Here is a 13,007-nt window from a genome sequence, read left to right on the forward strand (position 1 = left end):
GGTAACTAGGCTTCAAGACTTACTTTCTGAGCCGAGGGTACTCCAGCAACTGAGCCCTGCCTTACTTCGCAGTCCTTGGTGGTGTCACTTCAAATTACCCAACCTTTTGATGTCTTAGTTTTTACTTCTTTAAAATAGGAATAATAATAGTTTCCACTTTAGAAGACTGTTGTCAAGGCTAATGAGATTATAGCTACTTTTTTGCTGCCTATTCTTCTCCTATTCCTTATTCTTCTAATGCGCTAAAAATCAAAAGTAAGCCTCGCCTCTACCACCAGGTTTGTCATCTATAACCCTAGTCCAGGCGGAGGTATAGGGCCCAAGCAAGGGCAATCAAAATACATTTTGGGGAGTCAATATGGGCATTGGGAGAGATCTCTCTTTGAGGCCAGGTATCACCAAGAGCGAGACAAGAAAGTCAAAGGAAAGGAAAGTAGAGCCATCAGAACTCCAGAGGGAATTTGGAGACATCACTGGAGCCTTAAACTTCCTTCCAAAGCCTTAAACTTCCTACCAGTGATATGAATCATTAACTTCCTTTCTTTGCTCCAATTGGTTCATTTGGTGCTTCTCTTACTTGTAACCAAAGCAGCTTTATCAGTCATTTTTGCTGATAGTATTTAATCCTAATTTTATTTTTAAAAAAGATTTTATTTATTTATTTGAGAGAGAGAGAGAGAGAACAAGTGAAGGGGAGGGGCAGAGGGAGAAGGAGAAGCAGACTCCCCGCTTAGCAGTGAGCCTGATGTGGGGCTCAATCCCAGGATCCTGGGATCATGACCCGAGCTGAAGGCAGACGCTTAACCAACTGAGCCACCCAGGTGCTGTTTAATCCTACTTTTAAATAGTGTATTAAAATAGTGCCACTACTTGTTCATTCTCTTTAGGCCGCTGAATATAGGGCATTAGGTAATGACAAATATCATTATTAGAGGTCTTTGAGGTTTTTCTTTTTTACATTTTTTCTAAATAAACATATTTTGCTGCCCCTGAATTTGAAGTCAGGATGACTAGAAGAGGTTTTCTGTTGTTACTGTTTTGCAAGGATTCACTTGTGAGGTTGAAAACATAGTCACAAGTGTGGTTTGTCTATCCATGAAAACCATCTAAGGGGAAAAGCTTAATGGCCTCTGTGCAGGGTCCTAGAGCTGCTCTAAAAAAGTACTATAAACCAGGTAGCTTAAAACAGCAGGTACTTATTGCTGCACAGTTCTGGATGCTAGAAGTCCAAAATCAAAGTGTTGGGCCTGGGCCATGCTCCTCCTGAAACAAGTAGGGAGAATCTTCTTTGCTTCTTCCCAGCTTCTGGTGTGTGCCATCAATCCTTGGCATTCTTTGGCTTATAAATGTGTCATTTCAGTCACATGGCCATCTAGTTCCCATATGTTTGCATATTGTCTTCCCTCTGTACTTGTCTGTGTCTGTGTCCATACTTCTCCTTTTGGTAAGGACACCGATTTATTGGATTAGGGCCCCCCTCTAATGACCTCATATTCACTTACCTCTGTAGAGACCCTGTTTCCAAGTCATGTCATTCTGAGGTACTAAGAATTAGGTACTAAGGGTTAGGACGTCAACATTTCTATTTTCGGGGGGACACAATTCAACCTACAGGCATCATCTAGTTTTAACAGTAGATAGTTTGCAAAGGCCACCATTCCTCTCACCCTTGTTTTCATACCCCATTTGCAATGAGAGTTTGCTGCTTCTCCTCATAAGAACTAGAGTCTATTTCTCCCTCTCCCTGAACTGGGGCTTTTAGACTTGCTTTGACCAATAAAATGCAATGGAAGTGATGTGATGCCACTGGTGAGTCTAGATTTCAAGACACTTTACAGCCTCCACTCTCATTCCTACTAGCCTGAGACCATTTTGTGAATAAGTCTGAGACTGGCTGCTGGAATTGTCCATGGATGAGAACTGAGGTGCCCCAGCCAACAGCACTAATTGCCCGGCATATGAGTGAGGCCATCTTGGACCAGGCTGCTCCAGTCGAGGCTCTGGCAGCTGGTGCTAAAGCTGCATTGAGTGACCTCAGACATGACTAGCAGAAGTACTGCCTAGCCCAGCACAAATTGCTGGCCTACAAAATCAAGAGTGTAAAAAAAAAAAAAAGGTTGTTGTCTCAAGTTACTACGTTTTCCAGCGATTTGTTACATAACAATAAATGATTGATACGTAGATCTGAGTCTTTTGTTTACTATCTCAATCACATCACCTTGGCTAAATCACTTACTTCTAAGAGCTCCTGCTTCTTTCTTTGTAAAATGTGGGTATTTTGGGGCACCTGGGTGGCTCAGTCGGTTAAGTGTCTGCCTTCGGCTCAGGTCATGATCCCAGGGTCCTGGGATGGAGCCCCGCATCTGGCTCCCTGCTCCGTGGGAAGCCTCCTTCTCCCTCTCCCAGTCCCCCTGCTTGTGTTCCCTCTCTCACTGTGTCTCTCTCTGTCAAATAAATAAATAAAATCTTTAAAAAAATAAAAAAATAAAATGTGGGTATTTTACTGATCTTTTGCAATCAGTTCCAGGTTTCAAGTCTTTAGTTTCAATTTAATAAAAACCCAACTCAAAGAGGCACAAGGAATAAAAGGACCTTATCAGCCCAAGTAACTGACAAGTCCAGGGGCTTTGTCCAGCTTCCAGCAGGATTTAATTCAAGGACTCAAGTGATTGAATCAGAGGTCTGTTAGCTTCCCCCTCTCCGTTCTGTTTTCCTCTGGGTATCAGCTTCATTCTCAAGCAGGCTCTTCCCAAGTGGAGCCCTGCTTTCTTGTTGAGGCTTAAGGTCATCCAATTTGGCAAACCCAGGAGGAAGTTTGGAGTTCATTGGACCAAGTGGAAATATGTGGCTGTTACTAATTCAATCTGGCCAGGAGGCTGTGATGCTCCAAATGGTCAAGGCTGGGACATGTGTCCATGCTGAACCAGTGAGGTAGAAAGGCAGAGGGTAGCACTGGAGGAAGAAGGATCAAGACCATCCGTAGAGATTAGTACAAAGGAAAACTAGGGTGCTGTTACCGGAAGAAAAGACATGGAAGTTGAGCAGGCAGAAAGTAGCATTTTCACCCTCTCTTGTATAGGCTTGTTGAGCAGATAACAGTAATAGCATACATTTATTAAATGCTTATTAGGTGCTCCACACTGCTCTAAATACTCCACTCTTTTTAACTCCTTTAATCTTCTCAATTTAGAAGTAGGTGCAGTTATTACTCTCTATGAATGAGGAAACTGAGGCACAAAGTGGTTCAGTCACCCGTGGTCAAACAGATGTAAGTCCCATCAGACTAGACTGGCTTGAGACCGATCAACTGTAACTATCAGTCTATACTCAAAATAGATCGCCAGCACTATGGTAGGCAGAACTCTAAGATGGTCCCCAAGATTCCTACCCCCTGGTGTATAATCCCCACTTCTGAGAGTGGGTTAGACCTATGAATGTGATGGATTAGTTACTCCCTTCATTAGGTTATATTTTACGCCCAAAGTGATGGGATGGTCACTCCCAAAACTTATACATAGCTGCCTGTAGGGAGATTCTCTGTTGGCAGAAGTGAGCTGCGTTTTTGTGAGAGGGCTGCGTGGTTTGGACCTGAAGACCATCTCTAGCTGAGATCTACCTCTGGCCAACAACCAGAAAGAAAATAGGGATCTCTGTCCTCCAAATACAAAGAACTGAATTCTGTCAATAATCTGAAAGACCTGTGAGGAGAACGCTGAGCTGCAGATGAGAATGCCTGGCAGACATCTTGATTTCAGGAGACCCTGAGCAGAAGACACAGTTACACTGCACCCCAACTTTGGACCTACAGAGCTGTGAGATAATAAACATGTACTGTTTGAAGCTGCTACATTTGGAGGTAATTTATTACCAATACCAGCCCTCTCTCTTTGTCGCCTTCTTATCTTCTCATCAGGGTATCTCTTCCCTCCTTTGGCACTCCCAGACCCTCACACCAACTCTCCTGGGGTGCTCACCATATTGTGTAGCCCCCCCATGTCTCCTGGGGGAGGGGGGTGTGTTGTAATCATCAGGTGCGCGCACTGTCGGGTTCACTGCCTGGTCATTCTGTGCTCCCAGCACTTGATACAGTGTCTGGTATGTATGAGCTGTTCTGTAATTGATCATAGAATGAATGAAAAGGCATCCTGTTTGGTATTCATTTAAACTTCTATTTTATTAAGAGGCCTGGTAAGGCCTGGGTTGTGGGTGGGTGTTTTCAAAAGCAGTTTGCAAAACTTCAACCCAGGGCCCCAAGACAGTCACCAGCCTGGATCTAATTCAGCATTAATTTTTAGTGTGGGGCATCCTCTACCATAAGGGTAGTGGTAATTTACTCTCCAAACCCATGTGAACTTTCCCCTACTCCTAAGCCACTTCTCCCACTCACATTTCAGTGTCTCCTCAAACCAGCATTTCTTTGCCTTTGCCAAGCTGTGAAGGCAGACAGGCCTCAGAATCCCAACTCTACTACTCACTAGCTGGGGATCCATTATTCTACTCCTCTGAGCCTGTTTCTTTGTCGATAAAAGAGGGAAAAAAATAATCCCCACCGCTGGCAGAACTCTTGCAAGGATTCCGTGAGAGAATGTATCCTGTACGTTGGCAGGTGAGCTCCACAAAGGTCACAGGCCTGCCTTTTTTCTTCATGGGTGTGTTCCTACTATGCCCTGCACAGCTCAGCGCTCAATCAATTTGTTGAATGAACACTTTGTGGAAAGAAGTCAGCACAGTGCCTGGGAGGTAGCAGGCATTCCACAAATGGCAGTTTTTATTATGTACATTTTGCAAAGGAGGAAACTCACCTGGGGATGTCTGCCCAGGTGTGTTCTGTTCTGATTCAAATTACACGGATTTTATCCTTCACTCTTTAGTAAGGTAGCCGGACACGCAGGGGTCATTTTAACTTCTCTCAAAGCTCCTACTGACAAAGGGATATCCCTTAAATACGACACTCCCAAGAAAACTGACCCTCAAGCTTTTATGGGGGAGTCAGGATTCCAACAAAACCAGGAAGGACCAAATTCCAAAGCAAACAAACTCATTACCCGCACTGAGGGTGGGTGTTCACCCCTGTTCAGCTAAAGATAGAGCGCGGGCCCTCCCCGGGAACTTCCTGGCTTTTATTAGTTTGTAATCCCAAACGTAACTTTTCAAAGGTTTCTCTTTTGGAAGTGTGGGTGTGAAACTGCTTCCCTAATCACATCTTGCAGGAGGATCTCCGAACATCTGTACATTATTTGAAAACCTAGCATCCGGTTGGGGATGTTTGGGTGGGTGGGGGACCCTGCGTGGTGGGATGAAACAGCAGGGGCACGTTAAAAACATTTGTCAGAATGGCTTTTAAACAGAGGCAGAAAAATTGGGCAAAAATTACAAATGGCAAATTACCTTGGCTCAATTACACGTTTAATCAAAAGCCCGCCTCCCCCACTTTTAGCACCCGCGTAAGAAGAGAAAATAGGGCGCTCAGAAGTCTAAGCGATAAAGATCTTCTCACCGAGAGCCAAGGGACAAAACTCATTACAGATAAGCCCAGTCCTCCCATTTCCCCCGGACGCCTCTCCCGGATTGCTAAAGAGGCAGCCGCTCCCCGGGTAGCTGCCAGGAAATCGGTCCTGCCCCGCGGCGCTGCTTTCACCCAACCGGGGGTGAGAGGCACACTTCCTGCGCTCTCCCCACCACCCAGCCGGAGCGCGGGAACCTTCCCTCCTCCCGCGGAGCTGCGAGTTGGAAAAACTCCGCCACCGATCCTTCGTGGCGAGGGGAAAGAGTGTGTGGGGATCGGAAGGGCTGGATTTTGCAAGCCTAGGATCGATATCCCTCCCCACCCCCAGTCCTCAGCCGCCGACTCGGCCAATGGAAGCCTGAAAGAAAGAAAAAAAAAAAATTAAATCCCAACGCAGCCCGAGTGCACAGGCCTCTCGGCTTTGTTTCTAGGCGGGGGAATATGCCGGGCTGGGGGCGCGAGCGGGGACTGAGCAGGGCGCGCCCCGCTGCGGCGCTGCTAGAAGCGCTGCAGCCGAACAGGAAACCCCCTCGTTCAAAAAAGGAAGGCAGCCGGCCGTCCCCCTCCTCTCCTTAGACCCGAACCAAGCCCCCCCCCCCCCCTTCCCCACAGGCCCGGGATCAGCGAGCAACGCGGACGGAGGGGAGACCTCTCGTCAAGCCCGCGCAAAGCTCGGCGTCTTGAAGGGCTCGCAGAACTGGAATCTGGCAGAGTCGCCAGCTCCAGAAGGCGGCCGCTCTCCTTCCTCCCTCCGAGACCGGGCCAGAGCCGTCCCCAGCCCTCAAACTGCCTCAGCCCGCAGTCTCGGGGAGAAGCCGGCTTTGAGACCCCTCGGAGGCGGGAGCTGAGCGCGGCTGCTTTAAGAGCGCGGTGAGCGCGCTCCCGCTGCCCGCAGCCCCGGCGGCGCGCCCCCGTACCCGCCGCGCGCCCCAGCTCGCGCGCCGCCGCGCCCTCCGCCGCGCGCCCCCTGCTCGCTCGCTCGCCGGCTTTAAAGTCTCTGCCAGGATCCATGCTCACATGTTACTTCCTGTATGGAGGCATGGCCAGTTTCCAGCCCCGCGCTCCTCGTTCCTCCCCAGCCTGCGCTGGAGCCACAACTTTCAGGAGCATGGACTGAAGGCGCCCTCGCCCCAGCGCCCCTCTGAGATCCTTTGTGTTTTCCTCCGTTTCCTCCGGCCGTTTCTATTTTGGGGGGGCTCTTCGCTCCCCCCGCCTCTCCCCTCCCCTTCCCCGCTCGCAAACATGCCTCCTTCCTTCCCCGGGCCCTGGAAGGAGCTGCCTGCCTGAAGCCCGAAGACGCCGCGCCGCGCTCAGCCCCGCCGCCGCCCGCCGGCTCTCGGGCTGCGCTGCGCCGCCGACTCAAGTTGGGGATCTTCGGCTGCTCGCCGCCGCCGCCTGCGGTCCCTGCCTGCCCCGGGCCCCGGGCATCGTCGCCGCCCGCCGACTCCTCGCCTTGCTCGCTCGGCTTGCTCTTTTTTGAACGGAAAGCAGCCCTTCTCCGCCGAGGATCGTCCCCAGCGTGGCTCCGCGTTCCCGGTCACTTTCTGAGATTTTTCCGGGGGGCGCTCGGCGGCTTGCCGGATTCCAGGGGGACTCGGGCCGCCGAGCGCGGGGGGCCCGTAGAGCGGGGGAGCAGGGGAAGAGCCAGGGCTTAGCGGAGGCTCACACGGAGGCAAGAACTTATTCAACAAGTTTACCCCCTGCCTTCCTCTTTTCGATGTGCGTTTTCGGACATGCGGAGGTTACTGGAACCGTGTTGGTGGATTTTGTTCCTGAAAATCACCAGTTCCGTGCTCCATTATGTCGTGTGCTTCCCCGGTGAGTGCCGGCCGCTGAGGGGACCCGGCCCTGGCCGGCGCGCGCGGGGGATGCGGAGTTGTCGCCGCGGCACGGAGCTCGGGCGCCCGTCCCGGGGACCCCAGAGAGGGTGAAGGGGGGCCGGGCAGACGGGGAGGAGAGAGGGATCCGCTCCGCTGGTTCTGGCGGCGTTTAGGGAGGCTGATGGTTGGTGTGGGTGGAAGCAGGAGCTGGCCGGGAAAGGGGGACAGGGGCCGTAAGGGTCTGCTCTCGCTCAGGTTTTGGGGGGTCTGGGGGAGCCCGAGTAGGAAGAAAAGCTCGCTTTGCTGATCCGTCACCGTTCGGGAGAGCTAGAGCTCTGGGGCGGTTGAGGAGATTGGGGCCAGGGGAGGATGCCTCTGTAGATTTGGGGGGCCCACGCTGCGCCCCTCGCCCCCGAGAGGATTGAAGGAGCTCGGAAGGAAGGGGGACTTGCTTTGCTGCTTCCCGACCCTTTGGCGAGGGTGTTAGGAGGATGGAAGCTGGAGGCTGACCGTGGAGGATTGGGATGTTGGGAGCAGCTTGCGTTCTCGTGTCCGGGGCGAGGGGCGACCCCCGCTCGGGGCTGGGACGCGGGGCTGCCCTTAGGTGCTGGAGTGAGGCAGCCTTCACGGGCGCGGGGGCCCGGCGGAGCTGGGAGCAGGCGGTTTAGGGAGATCGTGGCTCCCCCAGCTCCGGCCCGCGGCCCCTTTACCCTGCAACTCTGCTCCGCGGGGTTGCTCCAGTAGGGGCGCCGGGGGCGGGGGTGATCGGCGGCTGGGTTGCTGTTCGCGCCGGGGCGGATTTTTTTCCTGTCTCGCACGCCCTGCCTACCTTCATCTTTGCCCTTTTGCAGGCTGTTCGCGGCTGGCCGACCTAGACCCGCTCCTTTCTGGCCGGGTTAAGACGGGAACGGTATTGGCCATTGGTGACGATAATACATCACCGCACGTAGCGGTGTGCGGCTCGGCGACCCTCTACTTCCAGCCCTCCACTGGCCGACCCTCTTTCCTCTCCCCTCCGGAAGGGCAGAGGCCAGCCGCCCCCCTCCCTCGTCGCGGCCCCCCCCGCCTCCGTTACGGCTATACCTCGGAGCTCCTTTGAGTCTGTCCAGCCCCCTCCCCTGGAGTGGAGGCCACGTCCATCTGCCCTAGCCTGGGAACGGGTGGGAAGAAGGGGGCGATTCGCTTTTTCATCTCGCTGTCCTAAGGATAGAGAACCCCCCAGTTTTTCTGCCCTTTCATCCATTAGCTCTTGGCTACCCAGAGGTGGGGGTTATCTGAACGAAGGAAAAAAGGAACGTGCCCTGATGTTTCTGTTCTCTCTGGTCACAGCCGCCTGTCCCCGAGCGGCCTGAGCGCAAGGTTTTGGTGCAGCGGGTCCCCCAGCTCCATCGTGCGCCCCGCAACAGGGCGCGGGCGCTCTCGCTGCCCTCGGGGACCTGCTCGGGGAGTGGCAGCGAGTGTCCCTTTTGCAGGCACAGGGGTGGCCTCGAGGAGCAGAGAGGCAAAGCACAGTCTTTTCTACGGCACCCCCTTTCCCCTCTGCGCATCCTCCTGCCCCCGGAGCCGCAGGGAGCTCCTGCCACTGCCCAGAACCCAGCTCGGATGGCTAGCGAGGACGTGTGCCCACACTAACCCTGAGGCCTGCGGTTTGCCTACCAGGGTCCTGCCTCCACAGGGCTGGGGGCGGCGTGGATATTTCCCCTTAAAAAAATGCTCTCTCCCCCTTAAAAGACTGTTGCTCCTTCTAGACTTTCTTTGCCGTGGACTTGCCGGCTGAGTGGGCTCAGGTGCACAGTGGGGTCGAGCTTTGTAAGGGGTAAGGGTCACGCTTTAAGGGGCCAGGGGGAGGCAGCAGGAGAGCAGTCTTGCGAAATAAGAGGAATTTCTAATTCCACGTCTGGCGTTCTCCTTAGCTCGGGTATGCAGCGAGTGGGTTGGCCGTGGTTTTCTTTTTCCTGATGTCTCAGGAAGCTTGAAATCCAAAATGGGACCTCCAGTGATGCCGCCTTCGTGGGGCTTGGACAGTTTTCATCTTCCACATTTTCTTTTCGTGCCCACGCTGCGAGGTAAATAGCACATTCCCTCGCCTCGGAGCCTAAGGGTGTCGGAAAGGGAAGGGGCAGTGTGTGAGGCGCGGGGAAGAGGGGCTGTGGTTTGGAAAAGTGCCTCTGGAGAGGGTGCAGCGAGCAGCCTTTGGAACCAGGCAAAGTTAAAATGTCAGAGCCGGTTTTCCGTTTTTCCAAGGTGCCGCGACGCCGCTGGACCTCAGGGGGCGCCCCTGAGCCACTGGTGGGGCTCCTACCACCTCCACTGGTCCGTCTCGGCCTTCTGGGTGCGGTGGGGCGGCGGTGGGAGCCGGGACCTGGCGCACGCGGCCGGGTTCCGAGGCTCGGGGGCTGCGGGTGCGCCCTGGAGCAAGGAGGCGCCCTCCACTGGGCTCTGCTGCTCCTGCCCGCTCGGAACCCGGTGGGGGCCCGCTTTCACTTTGGGCCCCCCCTTCTTGCCCTCCGTAACCTCAGAAGCCTTTATCTGGTTGGCACGACGGATAAAGATGCTTCTGGTGTTGGATTAGGGTCCTCCTTGTGAGGTCTTATCCCAAATCCCTTGTTATTTTGTTTGTTTCCTCTCGGAATGACCAAAGTTAGATTTGTTCTCAACTCTTGTTCAGGATACAGGGTATCTGTAATTTGGGAGGGTTTTGGAAACAGCCCTGCCGTGGATCTTTCCCCAGCTGGTCGGAAACAGTGGCTTTTAGTCTCCCAACAACAGTACAGTGTATGGCAGGTGTGGGATCCGCATCTCGGTTAGTGTTTAAAGTGGCATTTCCACTTTTCAGAGCAGAAGTGTTATCAAACATATTTCAGTGCATAGTACCATTCTTTTCCTACATCTTTTAAAAAAATACTGTTATAGAAAGATTTATGAAAATAGGAAAATATAATGGATCCCTATGGATCCCCCTACCCAGTTACAGCAATTATGAACTCAACCTTTTCTGTCCCCCACCACCCTCCCTAACACCTCATTAGTTTAAAGCAAATCTTATGCATACTTCTTTTAAGCATTTGGCATATGTATCTAATCATTGGGAGTCTAAGTGCCTGCAACAGGATATAAAATATGGCACTTGAGAGGGTTAACATTTTATGTATTTTACATTTGTAAGCTATTCAGCAGAAACGTAAAAAAAAATTTATTGATTTCTTCTCTCTTTCCACCCTCAGAGTGAAACCGTTCTCTTTGATTCTGATATGTTTGTACCATAATTACATTACATCTAGGAGGCTGACGTTGGAAACACTTCAGATGGATAAGCTTTGCTGTGTACTTTGGATGTGTCAGAATCAGAGGATCCATGATTGATGTCTGCTGAATCTCTCTCCAGCGTCTCTTGGTGCATTTGCATGTACATGCTTATTCCTGATGGACATCCTTTATGGCCTTCTTAGAAAAATGCAAAAGTAATGTTCGAAAGCCAGGAGTCTTACTCTTTAGGGATGGAGTGAGAAATCATGCATGTCCCCCCACACCCTAACCCCCACTTGAGATGTTCTGTTCCAACATGAAGAATCTTTGTCCAGTCTTGAAGCTTGGTCCCTTTGTGGAATACAGTCTTTCATGTTTCCGTCTAAACAGCATTCCTCTTACAGAGTTGATGAAGTTAGAACATTAATGCAAATAGACCTATCAGGACTCTTTAGAAATGGGAAGTTGCTATTGCTGGAAGCAGAAAGGTTAAGGAAAGGTTGGCTGAAAAGAGAAAAAGACCTATCCAATAGTGAAGCATCTCCCTTTAATTATGAACTTGTTTTCACCGAGTAAAAGATTATATCGTTTACATGAAGGAGTGCAGGGATAGCAAAACAAAACAAAACCCCTTTCACATTCATCTTTGTGTTCTGAAAAACTCCCTAGTTAATGTGGTATAATCAGTTACATATTGGTGTACCAGTTGGAATGGACTTTTTGCCATTCATGTAATAAGATCATTAAAAATGCCCCATAGCAGTTGTTACTTCGGACCCCCCCCCCATCTTCCTCCCTCCCTTGTTTTTCTGGAAACTTCTTAACCAAAAGGACAGTCTGGACACTTAACCATTAACCTTACCTAGGTGAAGACAGCAAATGTTGCTAATGCTTTGTTGCTTCACCTCTTTCCTTTTATGGTGAAAGTTTGGTTTTTTTTTTTAATCTGAATTTCCATTCAGTATTTTATTTGCATAGCATGCAGGACAATGCAGTGGTACTTCTAAGCAGGTAAAGATTTTAAGATGGGTGTACATTCTGAATTGCAAGATTATAAAAATTATGATTAACATTTTCATCCTGGGGCACATCTTCACGTGGTCACATTTCATAAAGCACAACTTCCGAAGTTATCTGAAGTTATCTCAGAAATTCTTGATTCTCTACCCCCTTCCCTCCCCAGTAAGCCCTTGATGTGCTTTGGTACAGGTTGACCACTATTAGGCGATAAGTGGTATTCACTGAAACTACATTTTTGGCTGTATGTGTGGTGAATAAAAGGCCTGTGTATCTAATAATATGAAGGAGGCCAAGGAAGTGTGCCCAGCTCCCACCAGAGCTTATTGTAGGCAAAGCTAGTTAAGTACTGTGTAGGGCTTCGTGGAAAGAAAAGAAATGTTCAGTTGAGAAGAGCCTGCCCCCAACAGGCAGTGGGGGTTGCTTGTGGAGTTTGTCCCTGAATGAGGTTGCTTGGGCACCCATTAAGTCTTCACTAAATATTTGCAAACGATGAAAAGATCAGGTACTTTGGATTCTCTGCCTGAGAAATGGGAGTGACCATCTTGCTTATAAAGAACTGAATGCTGGACTATGGTGATTTTCTGTGCACTTAAAAGATCAGAGGCACATTTGTAAGGTAAAGGGTTATCTGTGTCTTTGTTTTGACTTTTTGGCGGGGGTTCCAGGGGGCGGGTTTGTGTTTATGAGGAATTGTAACAACAACAACAACAAATCCAAAAAGGACATGTGTTTTAAAAACCCTTGTTTACCTCTCCCTGCTTTTTCCTACAACTCCTCTTTGTCTCCAGTTTCCAAGACCACGGAATTGTTAATGTCTCTTTAAAAAAAAATAAATCTGGAAGTAATGTAGGTGAGTTTCATTTTGAGTACTGATGATTGAAATCTATAACAGATACGTTTGTGGCTTGCTCCCATTCTGAAGAGGATGGGGAGGTTTGTAAGGGAGAGCTGTGTAAGATTGCTTGAAGTAGCTAGAGGGCTCCCTGTGCCATTGTGTGCTTCTATAGGGACACCTGTGCTTGGAGGGGCCATTTTACCTGGTATCGTTTGTAGCAGAATCTTTGGTGTTTTGACAGGAAAAAATATATAACCTATATGAGATGGTTTGCCAGGCCTCTACAGGTTCAAAGATTTTATGAATATAGTGCTTGGTAAGCTTCTTTTCAAAAACATTGTAAAAAAGTGCTTTTAGGGTTACGTGGAGGAATGACAGCGGACCAGGTTGGAGATGTGGCCGGCTTCTCTTTTTGAAGCCCCTCTAGCTGGATTGGGTGGTATTCCTGCTGTACTGGGTGTGGGAGGCAGCTTTCACATTGAGGGAGAACTTTGCTTCTCTTGAGGGTCACTGTACTGGGTTGTCAGCATATAGCAAGGAGAAGTCTTGTAGGAGCCTGAAACTTGTTAATACTTTCTGT

At 50.3% G+C, this 13,007-nt stretch overlaps 1 protein-coding gene across 3 annotated transcripts in view; it reads left to right on the forward strand.

Annotated features, from left to right (window-relative positions):
• Positions 1-6,508: 6,508 nt before the first annotated feature.
• The window catches only part of PTPRG (protein tyrosine phosphatase receptor type G), a 701,636-nt gene continuing 695,137 nt past the window's right edge, over positions 6,509-13,007 (forward strand). For 2 of the 3 annotated variants that reach the window (XM_032411651.1, XM_032411652.1), the window contains exon 1: positions 6,509-7,324. In XM_032411651.1, coding sequence (XP_032267542.1) covers positions 7,240-7,324 — 85 coding nt within the window. In that variant the 5' untranslated portion in view covers positions 6,509-7,239. The remainder of the gene's footprint in view (positions 7,325-13,007) is intronic. The other variant, XM_032411653.1, reaches the window with a different exon arrangement.

Source organism: Phoca vitulina, unplaced genomic scaffold (genome assembly GCF_004348235.1).
Source record: "Phoca vitulina isolate PV1807 unplaced genomic scaffold, GSC_HSeal_1.0 scaffold13, whole genome shotgun sequence".
Lineage (NCBI taxonomy): Eukaryota > Metazoa > Chordata > Mammalia > Carnivora > Phocidae > Phoca > Phoca vitulina.